The sequence below is a fragment of the Myxocyprinus asiaticus genome, chromosome 12 (genome assembly GCF_019703515.2).
Source record: "Myxocyprinus asiaticus isolate MX2 ecotype Aquarium Trade chromosome 12, UBuf_Myxa_2, whole genome shotgun sequence".
Taxonomy (NCBI): domain Eukaryota; kingdom Metazoa; phylum Chordata; class Actinopteri; order Cypriniformes; family Catostomidae; genus Myxocyprinus; species Myxocyprinus asiaticus.
The window spans coordinates 8099445-8119761 of record NC_059355.1 but is presented as its reverse complement, the minus strand read 5'-3'; the positions used below and the strand labels follow the sequence as shown (position 1 = coordinate 8119761).

Below are 20317 nucleotides of genomic sequence, written 5' to 3'. Positions count from 1 at the left end.
GGCTCTGGCGGGGCATTGTCGAAACCGGAAAATCAAGCGTTCGTGTGGGACACGTGATTGGAGACCAAAACAATGAAGGCAATCATTCAAAGAGTAACGAAGGCAAGCGTATCAGGTACGACACGAAGCTCTTATTTTCACAATGAAGACTGTTGTAAACTATACAAACATTGCATTTAACTATTTCGGTGAAATTAATTAAATCGCCATAAAAGTCCTATACAAGCTTGCGCCCCGCGCCTTCTGTCATGTTTGCTGCATGCTTCAACACTTTCACATTTGTAATAACTTCCTTACAACTTATAAACACTATTTTTGAATGTACCTTTTAAACTGAACACGCAATACTTGACATAAAAAGGGCAATTTTGTTAAGAAGTCAGCTCGTGTGACTTTATTATATAAAATGCCCTCTGATGCCATGCTGACGTTATCCGTGTATGTTATAACTGTGATGTTATTGCATTATTATAAAACAGTTGGAGAGGAGCAGATCAGTTCAATAGGCAGGGGACTCTGTGTGCTGTTTGGCATCTCAGTTGAGGACACACAGAAAGATGTTGACTACATGTGAGTACTGGTGTCTGCTCAAGATTGACAGTTTTGTGGCAACAAGTATCTATCAAGTACAAATTAATAATATTAGTTATTAGTTAATAATTAGTTTGCCTTCTTTGGAGATCAGTCAGATATTTCATCCATCTTTAGAATGTGGGGTAACACATTAAAGGAACAGCCAATGAAAATTCTCTCATCATTTACTCACCTTCATGACATCCCAGATGTCTATGACTTTCTTCTGCAGAACACAAACAAAGATTTTAGAATAATATTTCAGCTCTGTAGGTCCATACAGTGCAAGTGAATGGTGGCCAGAACTTTGAAGCTCCAAAAAGCACATAAAGGCAGTATAAAAGTAATCCATAAGACTCCAGTGGTTAAATCCATATCTTCTGAATCAATCTAATTGGTGTGGGTAAAAAACAGATACATTTTTAAGTCCTTACAAAACTATTACACAAGATGCAAGCATTCATTGATGCTCAAGAAGGCAACACACTACTATATGCATACTATACTTTTAAATATCTGTAATGTAGATTCTGAAGGGCTGTACTAAAAAAAACAAAAATCTTTTATCTCTTATATTTGTATAAATTATGAAAGGGGTGTGAACATTTATGAGACAAAAGGGGAATGCAAACTTATCTTCTCAACTATATATACTGTATATTAAATCTTCGATTAATGGGTTGTCAGTCTTCCTTTTCGGCTTTCTATCTTGTTTCTGAACAACAATGTAAAATGAGCAATTCTGTGATTTGGTGACTTAAAACAGCCATTTGGCTCCTTAAAGGGATAGTTCACCCAAAAATGAAAATTCTCTCATTATTTACTCACCCTCATGATATCCCAGACTTTCTTTCTTCAGCAGAATGCATTTGAAGAAAAACAGAAAAATATCTTAGCTCAGTAGGTCCTTAAAAAGCTGCCGATTTCTCTTTTGAAGCTCCAAAAATCACAGACAGTCAGCATAAACGTTTATCCATACAACACTAGCTGTTAAATTAATGTCTTCTAAAGTGACATGATCGCTTTTGGTGCGGAAAAGATAAATATTTAAGTACTTTTTTAAACTCTAAATCATGCTTGCGTAATCACAGCATTTTAAAACATGCAAGAACTGACGCACGTGCGGAAGAGCAGCACTGATTACAAGTGAGGAGGAACACTGTACTGTAGCTTGGTCGGTTTTGGTTTAGATCTATATTTGTATCTGGTTTTTTACTCACAATGGTGGGTTTGTTTGCTTATCCTGGATGTCTCAACCAAGTGGAGAACGTGAAATTGCGTCTGTATCATGGCAGCACGAATACATCACACGAGAGGCCGCGTTATCTCCACCCTCTCGTGAAGCTTACCGGAAGCGATGATTTAGTTCAAAAGTACATGATATTGATATTTTTTTGCACCAAAAGCAATCATATCACTTTTGAAGACATTAATTTAACTGCTGGAGTCGTATTGATGATGTTTATGCTGACTGCCTGTGATTTTTGGAGCTTCAAAAGAGAAATCTCTATTCACTTGGATTTTAAGGCCCTACTGAACTAAGATATTTATCTGTTTTTCTTCAAATGTGTTCTGGTGACAAAAGAAAGTCATACACACCTGGGATATCATGAGGGTGAGTAAATAATGAGAGAATTTTTATTTTTGGGTGAACTATCCCTTTAATGTTTCAGTTTAGTAGCCAATGGCTCCTAAGTCATTTTTTTAGTCTGGAGCCCTGCATGCTAACAAATAAACCCAGAATCTCAGATTTGTCATCTCCTAATTACAGTAATTCTGACATGAACACGGCATAAAAGATTGTTTTTGGTGAATTAGGCTATTCCTTTAACTTCAAGTATTTTTTGTCAGTCTGATCTGTTTTGCTGTTGTTTATCAGGGTACGTAAGATCCTGAATTTGCGTCTCTTTGAGGATGAGAACGGGCGTGCCTGGAGCCGCAGCGTGATGGACAGAGAGCTAGAAGTGTTGTGTGTGAGTCAGTTTACTCTTCAGTGTATCCTCAAGGGAAATAAGCCTGACTTCCACTCCGCCATGCCGGCTGAACTGGCCCAGCCCTTCTACAACAACATACTGGAGCAACTGAGAGTGGCGTATAAACCAGAGCTGATCAAAGGTGAGGGCAGACCAGCACATCCTTAAAATCCTTAAATTCGTCTGATGCTGAAATAGCAGCAGTTAAACACTTTAGAATTTGTTGCTAACTTGAAATGCATAGGAGTTGTTACTTTTACTGCACCAGTACAATGTATAATAACCTATGGTGTGATCACGTCATGTCAGACTAGGAATTACCTTAAAGGGATATTTCACCCAAAAATGAAAATTCTCTCATCATTTACACACACTCATGCCATCCCTGATGTACTTTATTTTTTCTGCAGTACACAAACAAATTTTTAGAAGAATATCTCAGCTCTGTAGGTCCATATAATGCAAGTGAATGTGAGCAAAATGGCCATTAAAGGGCTATTGCCATTTTATAATGCCACTGTTATCTGGTGTGCATTTTTTTATTCTTAAACATTTAGCAAGAACAGATGAGATGAATTAATGCTGCAATCTTAATATTTTACTGTCATCTGTCGCTCTGTCAGACCTTTATCTAGTGTTTTGGCGCCTTTAAAGTATTCTTTTTTCCGTTTAAATTAGATTTACACCTAAAAACTGATTGGTGTTTTTTATAAAATGACATAAACTCATGAAAATTAGACTCCCATCATATTAGTGGCATAAAAAAAACTTTTTTTTTTTTTGTCATTAACAATTTTTATTGATTCCATACTCAAAATAATACAAACAGCACATGAAAACACAGAATCAACTTTTATCAATATATGCCCCCTCCCATCACCCAACATACATCACGGTGGCGAAACATTGAATAACAACAGACACATATAAACAGACAGTCCAAAGAAAATATTCGATGACATAAAAAGACATAAAAATTAATTCCACATATTAATTAATTACATATATTTAATCCAAACTGTCCCTCTCCACTGCTCCTCCCTGGCAACCCCCTAGGATGGCCAAATAAGTGCCCCACTTCTTGCCATAAGCACCCAAACTGCCCAGGTGTCTATGCGACATCTTTTCAAAAGCCGCCACTCTGCCCAACTCGGTGCACTCCTCGTGAAATGAGGGCGCACCAGCCAACTTCCATCCTCCAAGAATCACATTCCTGCTAATCATCACGCTGGTAAGGACCCAGTTTTTTATGTGTTTGTTCCCTAAGTTAATACCCTCCCCATCACCTAAAATACAAAGTCTGGGGCAGAATAAAATCTGAGTTCTCAAGACCTCACAGACATAAATCTGCACCCTCGACCAAAACTCTAGAATCTTAGTACAGAACCAAAAAACATGGGCTATGTCCCCATCCTCCAACTGGCATCGCCAGCAAGTAGGTATACAATCTATAGGGAGTCCAATAAAAACGATGCAGAATCTTAAATTGAAAGAGGCACACCCTTGCATCCCTAGATATAGACTTGACATTTAAAAAAAATCCTACCCCATTCTTCATCCTCCAGTACTAAATTCAAATCTCTCTCTCATAACTTCTAAAGAGATGTTAAAACTCCATCCCCTAGACTCTGAATTAGCCAGGAATAGTATGCTGAAGCCTCGCAACCCTTTCCAAAAGCAGCAAGCACCATCTCAAGGGCGTCTGCCGCTTTAAGGGGCTGAGTACCATACTCAAAGGTGGTACAAAGTAGATGGCGCAGCTGTTAGTACATGAAGAATTGAGATCTGGGAATCCCAAACTGCTGTATAATATTTTCAAAGGATCTCAATGCTCCATTTTCATACAGGTCACCCAGTGTAGCAACTCCCTTTTCAATCCATTCTGTCCAGCAGAAAGGGGACTTGTTAATGCACAATTTAGGTTTTAACCAAATACTTGCGGCAACATTCAGGTAAATGTCCGAATTGAACACACGGAAAACTTTTGTCCACACTAAACGGATGTGCGAGATAACGGGATGTGTCTTCTCCGGGCAGCTTGGTAGAAAGACTTTGCAATGGCAAGATAGGGGCAAGGACCTCCTGTTCAATAAAGAGCCAGGGAGGGGCTCTCTCATATGGAAGCGACCAATGAGACAAATGTCTGAGGCCAAAAGCATAATAGGTAAACAAAATCTTGGAGACCTAACCCACCTTTGTCATTTGGCCTGTGTAACTTATTAAAATGCGTCCGAGGATGTTTACCATTCCAGAGAAAGGATTTAGCTATACTATCAAATTGTTTAAAATAAAGAGGGGAACTTCAAAGGGGAGAGACTGTAGTAGGTAGTTGAATTTTGGAATACAATTTATTTTTATAACATTAACCTTCCCAGTCATAGATAAATTTAGTGAAGCCCACCTGTCCACATCGCTCGAAAACCTTTCTATTAAAGGGTCAAAATTAACTCTAACTAAATCACACAAATTTGCTGGGAATAAAATACCCAAATACTTAATGCCCTGTTTGGGCCACTGGAAGGCACCTTGCTGGAAAGCTGTTACCGGGCAGTACACTGTCAGAGCCAAAGCTTTGGATTTAGACCAATTAACTCTGTATCCTAAGAACTAAGCAAGGCATAGATCTAGTAGGGTCGGAGACGAATAACAAAATCTAAAGCAAAAGCTTATGCGCCACACCTCCCACCTGGAAAATCATCCTCCTTTCTTATTACGGCTGCTAATGGTTCCAGGGCAAAATAAAACAATAATGGGGAAAGGCGGCAACCCTGATGGGTGCCCCTATCCAGAGTAAAATAATTTGACATTAATCCATTCATTTGTACCGCCGCTTCCGGGTGTCTATAAAGTAACTTAATCTAACCAGTAAAAGTATTCCCGAACCTATACATTTCCAAAATCTTAAAAAGATAATCCCATTCTACCATATCAAACACCTTTTCCGCGTCAAGTGAGATGGCAGCGACCGGAGTCTGATCATTCGCCACTGACCACATGATACTGATGAAACGCCTAATGTTATCAGAAGAGCTACGACCCCGAATAAACCCCACCTGATCTATATGTAAAAGAGATGTCTTAACTTAATTGGTTAGCCAACATTTTTGACAATATTTTTAAGTCTAGCTGGATCAGGGAAATTGGACGGTAACTCTTACGCTTGGATCTTTGTCTTTTTTAAGAATCGGACTGATCCGGCTTATGTCATGGTTGGCGGAAGCTTTCCATTCTTTAATGATTCCGTATAAACTTCTAGCAAAAGTGGAGCCAGTTCTGTAGCATAAGTTCTAAAAAATTCAGCGGCAAAGCCATCTGGACCTGGAGCCTTGCCTGTAGGCAAGGCCTTAATTATCTCACCAAGCTCCTCCAAGTTATCTCAGAATCAAGAGAATTTTTTTGCTCATTCGTCAGTCTAGAAAGTTCTAATGGTTCCACATAGTTTCTAATATCTTCATCAGTAGAGGAAGACGTGGAACTATAGAGATGAGGATAGAATTCAAAAAAGCTGTTTTAATCTAAAAGAGATGGGTCACGGTTAGGACATCTGCTGCCTGCCAGAAACAAACACAGCACCTTTATACAATAGGCCCCTTATGGTGGCAGCCATGTCTTGCAGTTTGACCAAGGTAATAAATAGTTAGTAATACTAGTTAGTAATAGTTGTGTCCTACTCCTATATTTTGTCAGATGGCAACTTCATATTAAGGCCCCTGCATACTTCATATGAAATTAAAAACGAATGGGTGTGACATTATTTAGAACAAAATCTGTTGTGTTTGAGTAAATTTCAGTGTTTCGTAACATCTCGCCAAAGTAAACTTTCAGGAAAACTAATTACAGGCTGCTAAACACCTTACACCATGTCATTGGTTGGTGTGACCTGGAGCTCCACCTACTTTGAGGCAGACAGTCAATTCCTGTTCAGTCATTTAAGATCAGTCAACATGAATACATTAGGTTTATTGTACATTTCTCACAGGCATATTTTTTTCCTATAGCTATTTTTTTTATAACTTATTGGTTTACGTTTTTAACCGAACGGCTGTCATATTACTGTAGATCATAGGCTAATGCACGATGCTGAACTTTTCAGTGCATTTTTTTCTCTCGTAGATTTAGCTTACCTGTTAATTATTTTCAACAATGTTCTGACTGTTTTAATATGTTAAGTAACTTTTACTTGGTTATTTCCATTTTGAAGAGGCCATAAGAGTTGCTATTGGTCCTGCACTATTCATTCAATTGTTTTCAATAAATATGCCTGTATTCGCTAATGTTGATTCATTAAATGCTTGTCATGTTCTGCATTTAATATAGCCTACAATGGTGATAATGCAATGCAAGCCTGTCGCAGATAAATGCCCCTTTTTCAGCTGAATTTAGCGTTGGATTTGGCTGTTGGAAGTATTCTAAATGGGTTGCATAAACAATGTTTTTTGACTGTTTTCTGGGGGGTTTCTTCCTTTTTAGATTAGTCAACTCCAAAATTTTAGTTTAAATGTCAGTGAAATTAGTCGTTCCGCACATCCCTAGTAGAAAGTGGGTTAGACTACTGGTGAACATGTAAGCACTGATTTTACATATTTTACATGATTGTAATTGTGTTTTAGATGGGCATTTTGGTGCATATATGCAGGTACACATTCAAAATGATGGACCTGTGACCATTCCGCTTGAGTCTCCTGCTCATCCCACAGATCCTAAACAGGTTTACAGCTTTAATTTTGAGAGTTCTTAAACTTAACTTGAGAAAAAAGTAACTTTGTCATACCATAAAGTTAACTTGCCTTATTGAAGTTGCCTGATTGTACATATTAAATTGTTTTTGTTTGGAAGATTATATGATTGTTTTTCTTATTTAAGCTTCTTTAGTGCTGAATATTGCGAGAATCATTTGATAATGTAGGCTACAATCCTCAAATCTGTTTTCCTCTTTGTCTCTTACTTTAGCTGTCCAGACTAGAGAAGCAGCAGCAGCGGAAAGAGAAAACACGATCGAAAGGCTCCTCTGAGTCCAGAGAGAAAGGAGCGCTGCGCTCAAAAGGAGATCCCAGTGCGAGCAGTGGCGCAGAGGGCGATGTGTCATCTGAACGGGAACCATAAAGTACCTCAGGGTGAACTTCACTGCCACTGTTGTACCTTATTTTCACCTATTTACCATGACCAGTTTGTTTAATTTCATTCTGTTATCAAACTTAGTAACATGGCCTACTACCTACCGTCTGTATCGGCAGCTACCTCCTAAGGCAGCAATTCAACAAACCACACAAATAGCACTCTGCACAGGAGACTCTAATGACATAAGTTTAAAAATGCATAGCGCACACACACATTGGGTAAAAATAAATCATTTATCTATAGTATTTGAATGAAATATATATTTAATATGATCAACAGGAGCATACTTATTCTGTATGCTGCCTCTGTATTTTGGAACAGAACAAATAATGGATGAATACACTTGAAAGGAATCAAGCTCCAGGGGTTGGTCTTTGACAGTTTACACCAAACAGTGCTGGGCTTCTAACAGTGTTTTTCTCTGTTGCTGTTGTTTGTTTAATAGGATTTTGCAGCTCACAGATGAGTCCAGCTTCCAGAGGAATGCTGCTGTCTTCAGGGACATCTGTCTTTCTGTCTCATTACTGTCTTTGTCAGCTGTCTGAAATTGTGTGCCCAGCCTTATACTAGAACAAGTGGCAGCTCCACAATTACCAGTAGAAAAAAGAAATAAATAAAAAGACAAAGGCACAATTTCAGCGGTGTAATGGTGCCACTTTTAAAGATTTTTAAAAGAATATTTCAGCTCTGTAGGTCCATACAATGCATGTGAATGGGTGGCAACATTTTTACACTCCAAGAATCACATAAAGGCATTATAAAAGTAATCCATACGACTCCAGTGTTTTAATCCATATCTTCAGAAGTGATATGATAGGTGTGGGTTTAATATTTCATCGGGGTTAGGGGGGAGAAGGGGAGCCCCCAAGTAGGATTTTGCTAAAGGGTCACCATATGCTCAGAAATGGACCTGGGTGATGCAATGGAGTCAGTGGCATTGGAAACCTCATTTGAAATTGGGCAGTTTATAGATAAAGTCACACTAGAGATCATATTCTTAGACTATTGTGTGAACAGCTAATATAGCAAAAAGGAGCTTTTGTGAGGTAGCCTACTTCACTGCATAAGAGTTTTAAGTAGACAAATGCAAAAGAAGATTATTTTTGAATGTGAAAAATAGCTGTTTTACTCCACTCCACCTGTATAGTTTTTCAAATGTGATAATTTACCATTGGACTACTAGTGTTAAAGGGTATTGATAGGTACAGTAAGTGATCAGACATGCTTGCTTTTTTTTTTTTTAAGAATAGGCATTGCATCTGAAACAATGTAGGAGATTAATGACATCCATAGCAAAGTAAAAGAAATTTAGAAGTTAAGGTATAATTAATAACAGCTACATCTTTAACTTTAAAGTCTTAATCTTCAATTATACCAAATTCTTATATTCATTTTTAATGTTGTAAATTCGGTATTTTTGTATTTAATGCAGTTTTCACCGATAATATAACATTTAAAAAATATGGTTTATGGGTATCGGGAATATGAAAACAATATTTTTCAATTTCTATTTTTTATTTATATTATTATTTATTATTAATTAAAAGTTTTATAGCATTACAAATCTGAAATTTGGTAGTTAAGTGTGCAATCTGTTGGCTTATGAATATAACATTTGGCTATAAAAATAACAGCAAATTCAATGTGTGTGTGTGTGTGTGTGTGTGTGTGTGTGTGTGTGTGTGTGTGATATATATATATATATATATATATATATATATATATATATATATATATACTTTTAGTCACGTGACCATGAGGACAGTGGCGCACAAATGGGTTATGTCTAGAAGGTAACCCGCCCGGTGACCCAAAATCTCGCGAGAGCCGCATGCGACGTTCACACAGAGTGTATATTGTGTTTATTTATCCTACTGAATACCTACATCTACCTCTGAACCTATCCCTAACTTTAAACCTTCCTCTAAATCTAACCCAAAACTTAACCTTAGTTACATCTAATAAGACTCTCGCGAGATTTAGGCTGTCGGTATGTTACCTTCTAGTTACAGCCGCTCAGATGTGACGCGATCAAACTCTTAGGGATGCTTTCATTCTCTATCTCTTTGGTCTTCATCTGTTTAGCAAGTCATAACTCCTAAAGTGTTGGAAGAACCTATATTGTATCGTCAATGGTGACTGTTGGCGAGAGGAGCACCGGTATGTAGGCTAATAAAATGAAAATTTATTATATACCGCTAATTGCATTGCCTATGCTATTTTTCTGTCTCGCCTATATTTACACACTAATCTTCATTTTTCAGATGTTCCGTAGAACTTCTTCATATTTATCATGTTCACTTGCAATAACACCTGCATAACACAATATCCAATCAAATATAAATCTGTTATAAATATGAATCCTTCTAAACAGAACATGTTCATTAAAGTCGAACATAATTTTTAGTTAAAGCATCGAGTGTTTCACAGTTTTATTCCTAATATGAGGCATTAGGGGTTTATGAAGAGAGGATTGTACAATACTGTGTATGACATCAATATAGTTTGTTGGAATCTCATCTTGCATCACCATGCACCTATTATGAAATGAGTGGAACATTTTAATATTTGATTACAAAGTCTGTTTGCAAGATTCAAGATACAAGACTTCAAATTTGCTTCCTCTTGTGTAAATGTCTTTATGTCAGTATGTCAAATATGAAATGCTTCCATTTTGAGGCAAGAAGTCTTTGTTAAAATGTTAAACAAAGAAAATGTCAAAAAGTCTGAGACCACTAGTTAAAGTGCTTTTATTCTGAATTCTTGTTTAATTTTTTTCCAGGTTTAAATAAAAATATGTAATATATATATATATATATATATATATATATATATATATATATATATATATATATATATCTTTTTTTTTATTTATTTATTTATTTTATTTTTTATTACTGAACCCACAATTTTATGCTCTCTTTAAAAGCCTTTATGGCTCTTTCAGACTCAGTGTATTGTTGTTGTTAAATCACATCTTTTTCTGCTTGCAGCTGTGTTCCACATAAACATACACACTTTAGTTTCACTTCAGACTATTGGCAGACTATAGATATTGGCACAGACAGAGTCAACAGTGTGAAGAACTCAACAATACTCCAATGAAAAAAAGAGAAATATCCAAGGCACTCACTTCGATTGACATTGACTTCATTTACATGTACCACAATATTCTTACATTATTCAGAATTTGGTGTAATATTCTGATTATGTAAGCGTAATGAAAACAAATGAACCTGATTGCCATAACCAGATTAAGACAATATTCCGGTGTTTAGAAATCCGAATAAGACAGCTGGCACGTGTCTGTATAAATCTTAATTTTGGATAATGTAAACACCTTATTCAGAATATTTACTGTAACATAGTTTTTATCTTTAAAAACCAGAGTAAGACAATATTCTTGTTTCTAGAATAAGACAGCAGACAAATGCCTGTGTTAATCAAATTTTGTGGAATGTTTCAGAATATACATGGTAACATTGATTTATATCTTTTATAACCACATTAAGCATTCCGGTTTCTAGAAATCCAAAGAAGACATCTGGCAAATGCCTGTATTATTCTGAATTTTGGGTAATGTTTCAGAATATCCACTTTAATATTAATTTAACCAGATTTAGTCAATATTCCAGGTTTGTAGAAATCCAATTGAGACAGCTGGCATATGCCTGTATTAATCTGAATTGTGGGTAATGTAAACACCTTATGCAGAATATACACTGTAACATTAATTTGTAGCTTTAAAAACTAGATTAAGCCAATGTTCTGGTTTCCAGAATTCTGAATGAGACAGAATAAGGACTAGATTTGACTGTATTCCAAACAGCTTTCAGGACATGCTGTTCAATCTACTGAAGATCTTGTGCATGCATTTGTTTCTGTGTGTAAGTGCATGTGTGCAAGTCTGTTTTTGCATTATCGCAGTGCTGTATATAATTAAAGCAAAACATCGCTTTATTGTCGGTTTACATTGCATAAAACATTGCATAATGTCTGTTTAATAGATTCAGGAAATGTCAGGGCTGCCACTGTGTAATTGTCTCTTTGAGGAAATGATTACAGCCTCTAGAGTCTAAATTCAGGCTGACAAACAAACGTTCATCCATAACACTCCACTCACAAGTTCAACTGAATACAAAGGGAGCTAATAGAACATGGCAAATACAGTATGCTTGCATGATATATAACTTTGTTCCAGCAGGAACTAAATTACACTGAAAACAGACAAATTAATAGTTTTTATTTTATCAAAGTGTTTATCATATCTATTGGACTTGCCGGACTCTAAAACAGCAAGAAAAGCATGGCAATGGACTTGCCTTCACAGCCCAGCACAGAAGTGGAAGCTTCCATCAGGTAATAACTGTGATTCTTATTTATTTGATTGTATTTGCTTATTTTAAGTTACTTAAAGGGATAGTTGACCCACAATGAAACATTTTACCATTTGCTCACCCTCATGTTGTTTAGAGATGCTTGCTTTAGAAAGCACCACTATTTATGAGTAGTTGGATTACTACACCCGTTTGCAGATGGAGATTATTTCCATTAAATGGATCATTTCCATTGATCATTTCTACATCCAAACTATACATCCAACTTTTGTCTTTGCTGTCTGTGTTTAAAACATTTGCAATTTTTGACATTTTTCTAACACTATAATAAGTGCAGCACATGCAGATGGTGCTGAAAACTCCCATTAGCTAATGCGCTCATGCACAGTTTGTTTTTGGATCAGAATAAATATTGCCATTCTCATACAGAGCATTTTCTGTTCCACTGATTTCATTCACTGGCTTTCTGGGGTTGCCTGTAAAAATCACTGGACAGAAAGTGTGTGTGTGTATGGATGATTGCAGTAGGGCTTGTTGCCCAGACAGGACCATTCAAGCATTCCATAATAGATCTGTTCTCTGTCCTCTTTTGCAGTTCATCGCTCTTTCATTCTCTTTCTCTCCTTAAATAGTCCTCTCTCCTTTCTTTTCCCAGGGGTGTTTATTTTAATGTATTTTTCAAGATGAACAATTCCTCTCTCTCTCTTTCTTCCCCATACCCCTACCCCTCTCTCCTGAAGTTTACTTTTGATTTTAAAAGAATAGTGTGATGAAGAGGAGGGCTAATCAGCCAGGAGGGGGATAAAGACGAGTCGGAGGTGCCAGTTCGGGAGAGAGAGAGAGACGCACTAGCTGCGTTGCATGTGTGTCTGTGTTCGTTTATGGTTTATGTTGTTTTAAGTTCATTTATACCATTAAACTTTACATTGATTGTTCAGCCGGTTCCCGGCTCCTCCTTGCCCCTCCTTATATTTTTACAAATAGTTCATCCAAAAATAATAATTCTGTCTTCATGTACTCTCCCTCATATAGTTTAGCATAAAGTCTGAGTGGCATACAATGAAAGTGGATGGGGAACAGGGGCTGTCGAACTCCTAAAAGGAAAAAAATAAAAGAAAGAAAAAGCAATGAAAGCATCATAAAAGTAGTTCATATGACTTGTGCTCTATATTCCAAGTCTTCTGAAGACATATCATAGCTTCATGTTAGGAACAGACTGAAATTTAAGTTTGTTATTCGGGTCAATGATGTTACACTAATGTTTTTGTCCATATCTATAAAAAATTTCAAAAATACATTACAAATGCAATTCACACAATTATCTGAATGCCCATCTTCTACAATTAACATGTTTTCAATTACTGAATTCTAAAACATTTAGATATTTTTTTTGGGGGGGGGGGCTTAAATTCAAAAACATCATGTGGTATAACCATCCAGAGAAAGCAAAAAATATAACAAAACAACAACAACCAAAGTCTCATTCAAATATAAAATTCTTTAAAAAAAAGAAATGTTGGAATGAGTTGTGCAGAATCATCAAATTATTGTTGCCATGTGACAAAAAACAAACAAAACAAACATAAAACAGAGAAGACCCCCTTCAAGACTGTTTTTGAAATGGAAATTTTTATTTTTTCTTTTTTATCGTTATGGTATATCAATATTTTGACATTTTTATGAAAAGCCAATTTTTTACAGGACATTTGATGTAATCCTGAAAAAACGGTAGTTATGTATGTAACTGTGGTTATGTGAGTAGTGGATGACTGTCAGGGCAGTGCTTTGCAGTGGATGTTTACCTTGCAGTTGCCGCTGATCGAGAGCTGTATACCCAAAAAGTCACTACGTGACATATGTGTGTGACGCCACCGATGTTATGATACGGGGCATCACACAATAGACTTCCTCAGGTACCTGGTCTCTTTTCACCCACTCCATGTGAGCAGGAACCCTGGCGGTCATCCACTAATCACATAACCACAGTTACATACGTAACTAGCGTTATGCTTCCTATCTGCTGAACGCCAGGATGGTGTTTTGAGGTGGATGACGTGTACCCACACTGTCACAAGGAGTGCTTCAAGTATGACCTTGGGACAGAACTGCGGATGTCAGGTTGGCAGATGAAGCAAAGCAACATTCACTCAATAAAAATGAGAAAATGTGCAGGGAGATGACCATATGGCTGCATCACAGATTTCCGATAAGGGAACCCCTTTAAGAGCAGCCCAGGATGTTGCTATCCCCCTAACAGAGTGGCCAGTAACAGGTGCAGGCAATGTTTGACAACCATGCTTGTGAGTCAATTCAATCGCCTCCACCACCCAGTGAGATAGACGTTGCTTAGAGAGTGGGACACCCCACTTGGCTGCTGAAAAACACACAAAGAGCTGATCTGTACAGTGTATCTCCGCTGTTTTCTGTAATGTAATGCCTCAGCGCCCTGACCGGGCATGGCAGGTCAATCATCAGTGTATGCTGATAAATCAATGGACTTATTTATGAACCCCAGTGTGAGGACCTTGGGAAAGAATGTTTTGTTAGGTCTCAACTTAACACTCATGTCCGCAACACCCCAGTGGAGACATGAAGGACTGACTGAAAGTGCATGTAATTTACTGATACGCTTGGCCGTTGACACTGCAAGGAGAAAGGATGTTTTTAATGAGAGACACTTAGTGGGGGCTTGTTCAAGGGGTTCAAAATGGTTCCTGCAGAGAAAGTCCAGAACTTTGGGGAGATCCCATGGCGGTGGTCTAACCAGCCGGGATGGTCGTAGCCTCTTTGCTCCTTTGAGAAAAGCAACTAGTAGAAGATGTGAACCCAGCGAAGAGCCATCAGTGTCATCTTGATGACTGGAGAGCACAGCCACATAGACCATAATAGTGGAGGCCAACCTCCCTGCTTCAAACAGTGATTGAAGGAATGTGAGCATTGACTCGATTGAACAGGATAGTGGTTCCAACTGGCGGTACCTACACCAGGCCTGAAATATCTTCCACTGGCTATCATACATTGCCTGGGTGGAAGGGGCTCTTGTATTTAAGATAGTGTGTCTGAATTCTGGGGTGCATGAAGTCCATCTTGAACTGGTCCCAAGGGCCACAGCCACAGCTGGAGAAACTCTGGCCGAGGGTGCCATATCTGCCCTCCCAGTTGTGATAGAAGGTCCCTCTGTGGATGAATCTCCAGCAGGATCCCCTGGATGAGTGACAGCAGAAGGGGAAACCATGTCCGTGATGGCCATCACGGAGCCACCAGGAGAATATTGTGCTTCTCTCTATGGATTCTGTCCAGTAGTGCATAGATGAGAGGGATTGGTGGGAAGGCATACAGCAATAGGTTTGGCCAGGTGTGTGCGAAGGTGTCCTGACTTAATGGACTGTCTTGGTCCTGCTCCGAGAACCATAGATGCCAGTGAGTTATATCTGCGGAGGCAAACAGATCCACCTGTGCCTCACTGAATGTTCCCCATATGCCCCTTACTACCTCTGGATGCAGTCTCCAGTGGCCAGGGTTTAGTGCATTGTTGGAAAAGGTATCTGCTGTGCTGTTTTGCACACCTGCCAGGTGCATTGCCCTTAGAGAGAGAAACTTGGGATGAGCCCATGTCCAGAGCTTCTTTGTGAGAGCAAGTAACGCTCATGACCTGGTGCCCCCATAGTGATTTACATGGAAAACAGTGCACAGGTTGTCTGTACGTACAAGTACATGACAACCCTGTAGGACAGGAAGGAGGTGTTCTAATGCCAGCCACACTGCACATATTTTGAGCAGATTTATATGTTCCTGTGCAGTGCGTGTTGACCATCTGCCCAGTACTCCCCTCTGGTGCCAGACTGCGCCCCAGCTGGTCTTGGAGGCACCCATTGTTATTTCCTCCCTGCGTGATGGAAGCTGTACCATGATCACTCTGGATAGTAGGAAGTTCCTCGATTGCCACTTCCGAAGAGTAACCAAGCACTTCAGAGTGATGTTCACTAGTGTATGTCTGTGAAGTACAGCAGTAAACGCAGGGCTGTTAGCCACATCTGCTGCGGTCTGATATGAAGGTTCCCTAATGCAGCCACATGTGCGGCGGCTGTAAGCAGTCCCTGCAGACGCAGTAAGGTTAGGTATGGCACTCGTGAACCCAGTCTCAGTTGCCTGATTAGTGCAAAGTTTGACTGAGCACGATCCGGTGGCAACGAAGCCATCATAGACTGAGAGTCTAATATCATCCCTATGAACTGAGATCTTTGTGAGGGTGTCAGCCTGCTTTTCTTGATGTTCACTGTGAGGCCCAGTGTTTGTGTGTGTGCTAAAAGTATGCGTGTGTTGCAAGGTTATAATAGTTTTTAATTTAGTTTTTATTTCTATTTCGTTTGACATTTTTTGCTCCAATTTAGTTTAGTTTTCGTTTTGTTTGTTAGTTCTTTGTTAGTTTTAGTTTAGTTTCTAAATATTTTATAGTTTAGATTTAGTTTTTCATTACATTTAGTTTTTATTTTAGTTTTAGTTTTTATATCAAGTGATACATATAGTATGGGGAAAACAAGCATTTTTACATATATTAAAAATCATCATTTTAATAAGACCAACTTAATTTCATTACTGATATTACAGTAGAAGAAAAGACATAATTCAGATTTTTTTTATTGAACTTTAACCACAAAGTCCTCTTTAGTGCATTTTACATGAGAAAGTAAGTCTTGTTGCAACTCTGAAAACTGGACATCAAACAAAACTCTTTACCAATTCCAAATGAAATGTAAAACAAATCACTGATTGACAACGTAGACAGAATGAGTGAAAAGCACTCATTCACTGAGGTGAACCAGTCCCCTCGGCAGACACTTTGCAGAACATCCATAGTATGCAACATGTGGAAAGGAAGAACTTTTCAATATTTGTTTAGCTGGCGGTGGTCCAGTATTGGCCGCTGGCCTCCTCCTTTCTTTGGAATTATAAAATAGGTTGAATAAAACACTTTGTCTGGAACATGGGGTTTCACACTCTCTATTGCTCCCTTCTTCAGAAGGGAATTGATCTCCTGAGAAAGTATCAAGGCCCAAACCGGGTCCTGAACAATGGTGACACTGGGCTGATATCTGAGGGGTGGCCAGTGATGGAATTGCAGTCTGTACCCTTCTGTCATTATGCACATGACCCAAAGGTCCTTGACACAGGTTTGCCAGCAGTTTGACACAGGTTTTGTCAGATGTTGGGCTGTTAAAAATCCTATCACCGGCCAGGACAAGTCAGCACCTGGCCTTCCTCGCCCCGATGTCTAAAGCCAGACATTGTGGTGGGTGTCGTAACGGACTTCTTTGGGGGGGCCAAAGTGGTGGCCGTGTCCGAAGCTCATGGTTAGTAACTGTGGGGTTATAATGGTGAAATTGTCTGGCGGGGAAACCGAGAGAAGCCTGGGTGGTTGGCAGTGGGTACTGGGGTTTAAAATTGAAAGGTTCTCCGCTCGCTTTCCTGTTGCCGTGTTTCAGTCCAAAAACATGGCCTGGGACAAGAGGCAAGGCCCGGATCATGGCCCTACATGCATCTGGCAAAGGTGTCTGAGCAAGCCTGACCTGGCAGAGGGCACATCCCAGTGTGCCTACCAGTCTGCCTAGATCCTGGGCTATGAAGCCCATTGTCTGCAAGGCTGTACTCAGGAGGTCATCTTGAGCCCTGTCCTCTCCACTGTCTGATAATGAGGTTTGTAAAGCCAGTAGCAGGTGAGCCAGGGAATTAGAGAGCCTGCCCATTCGGGCCGCTGTGTTGTGAGCCTTAACGATGAGGTAATCTGTGCATTTGCATTCAGCACTAGGGCAACGTGCATTTGGACACGGTGCCTTGTCTGGAGAAACTACCAGCGCTGCAATGCAAGGGTCTACCGCAGGCATGTTATCAAGTTTGTTTTCTTCAGCCTCCTCTATACAGTTGTGCTCAAAAGTTTGCATACCCTGGCAGAAATTGTGAAATTTTGGCATTGATTTTGAAAATATGACTGATCATGCAAAATTTATTTAAGGATAGTGATCATATGAAGCCATTTATTATCACATAGTTGTTTGGCTCCTTTTTAAATCATAATGATAACTGAAATCACCCAAATGGCCCTGATCAAATGTTTTCATACCCTTGAATATTTGGCCTTGTAACAGACACACAAGGTGACACACACAGGTTTAAATGGCAATTTAAGGTTAATTGGCTTTTTAAATTGCAATTAGTGTCTGTGTATAAATAGTCAATGAGTTTGTTAGCGCTCACGTGGATGCACTGAACAGGCTAGATACTGAGCCATGGGGAGCAGAAAAGAACTGTCAAAAGACCTGCGTATCAAGGTAATGGAACTTTATAAAGATGGAAAAGAATATAAAAAGATATCCAAAGCCTTGGAAATGCCAGTCAGTACTGTTCAATCACTTATTAAGAAGTGGAAAATTTGGGGATCTCTTGATACCAAGCCAAGGTCAGGTAGACCAAGAAAGATTTCAGCCACAACTGCCAGAAGAATTATTCAGGATGCAAAGAAAAACCCACAAGTAACCTCAGGAGAAATACAGGCTGCTCTGGAAAAAGACTGTGTGGTTGTTTCAAGGAGCACAATATGACGATACTTGAACAAAAATGAGCTGCATGGTCGAGTTGCCAGAAAGAAGCCTTTACTGCGCCAATGCCACAAAAAAGCCCGGTTACAATATGCCCGACAACACCTTGACACACCTCACAGCTTCTGGCACATTGTAATTTGGAGTGACGAGACCAAAATAGAGCTTTATGGTCACAACCATAAGCGCTATGTTTGGAGAGGAGTCAACAAGGCCTATAGTGAAAAGAATACCATCCCCACTGTGAAGCATGGTGGTGGCTCACTGATGTTTTGGGGGTGTGTGAGCTTTAAAGGCATGTGAATCTTGTGAAAATTGATGGCCAGATGAATGCAGCATGTTATCAGAAAATACTGGCAGACAATTTGCATTCTTCTGCACGAAAGCTGCGCATGGGACACTCTTGGACTTTCCAGCACGAAAAATGACCCTAAGTACAAGGCCAAGTTGACCCTCCAGTGGTTACAGCAGAAAAAGGTGAAGGTTCTGGAGTGGTCATCACAATCTCCTGACCTTAATATCATCAAGCCACTCTGGGGAGATCTCAAACGTGTGGTTCATGCAAGATGACCAAAGACTTTGCATGACCTGGAGGCATTTTGCTAAGACAAATGGGCAGCTATACCACCTGCAAGAATTTGGGGCCTCATAGACAACTATTACAAAAGACTGCACGCTGTCATTGATGCTAAAGGGGGCAATACATAGTATTAAGAACTAAGGGTATGCAGACTATTGAACAGGGGTCATTTAATTTTTTTCTTTGTTGCCATGTTTTGTTTTATGATTGTGCCATTCTGTTATAACCTACAGTTGAATATGAATCCCATAAGAAATAAAAGAAATGTGTTTTTCCTGCTCACTCATGGTTTCTTTAAAAATGGTACATATATTACCAATTCTCCAAGGGTATGCAAACTTTTGAGCACAACTGTATTTGACAGGGTGTGGACTGACGGACTCACCCATGTTCTCTGTGCATCTGACTGAAAGGCTGCTGAGAACTCCACCACAAAGTCTTTACAAACTGGCACGGAGAAGTTGCTAGCTGCACCTGCCCTCCTAAAACACTGGATCCTGCTGCTTGAGCGGGCAGTGTATCTAGGCCCAACTTTGCCAGAGTTACCTTTACAGTGCTCTCCAGAGGGGCTGTATTCCAGGGGAGCAGCCACAGCCGTCTGCCTGGGGACGGAGGGGTCGCTGCCGGCCGCCGAGAGCCGGAGGAACCGCTGCCATCCAGCAAGGGGAGGAGCGGTTCCATCCGCCAGTGGTCGTAGTGCTCGGTGCCATCCGCCGGGGGAGGAGCGAGCTGGTGTCTGCCAGAGGGCGTAGGAGTGGTTGAGGACCGGGCAACAGCACGTCCGGGAACCGGCAAGCAAATTTTTCTCTCTCTCTGTCGCTCCACCTCACTCTTTCGCTCTCCTCTTTCCCTCCCTTCATCTCTCCCAGGGCTCCAGAAAGGTGGGGAAGACCTGTCGGCAGGTATGACCGGAAAGGCAATGGCCCCCCTTCAGGAAGGGAGGGGAGGGGAGTGCATCAGTGCATCGGGAGGCTATTTCCAGTCATGACAGCGCTGCTCCTATCTACTTGAATGGGGAAAGTCCAAAATCTCAAAAACAGTTGGTCAAGATTATGATAAAAGAACACAATTCAAATCAGCAATAAATACTGACAATATTAGAATTATAAATTGTGCTTTTTTATCTCATATTACGCAAGGAAT

General features: G+C 39.6%; 2 protein-coding genes across 3 annotated transcripts in view; both read left to right on the top strand.

Annotated features, from left to right (window-relative positions):
• Nucleotides 1–8430, top strand: LOC127449518 (D-aminoacyl-tRNA deacylase 1). Its single transcript, XM_051713006.1, has 6 exons — nucleotides 1–115; nucleotides 480–570; nucleotides 2453–2688; nucleotides 7157–7254; nucleotides 7497–7660; nucleotides 8110–8430. Exons 1-5 carry the CDS (start codon nucleotides 73–75, stop codon nucleotides 7647–7649), a joined length of 621 nt encoding a protein of 206 aa, XP_051568966.1. The 5' UTR covers nucleotides 1–72; the 3' UTR covers nucleotides 7650–7660; nucleotides 8110–8430.
• A 3342-nt stretch (nucleotides 8431–11772) lies between these two features.
• LOC127448871 (ras and Rab interactor 2-like) overlaps nucleotides 11773–20317 on the top strand; it is a 33990-nt gene continuing 25445 nt past the window's right edge. Inside the window, exons 1-2 of one of the 2 annotated variants that reach the window (XM_051711762.1) lie at nucleotides 11773–12023; nucleotides 20044–20076. In XM_051711762.1, the coding sequence (XP_051567722.1) occupies nucleotides 11971–12023; nucleotides 20044–20076 (86 nt within the window). In that variant the 5' untranslated portion in view covers nucleotides 11773–11970. The remainder of the gene's footprint in view (nucleotides 12024–20043; nucleotides 20077–20317) is intronic. The other variant, XM_051711763.1, reaches the window with a different exon arrangement.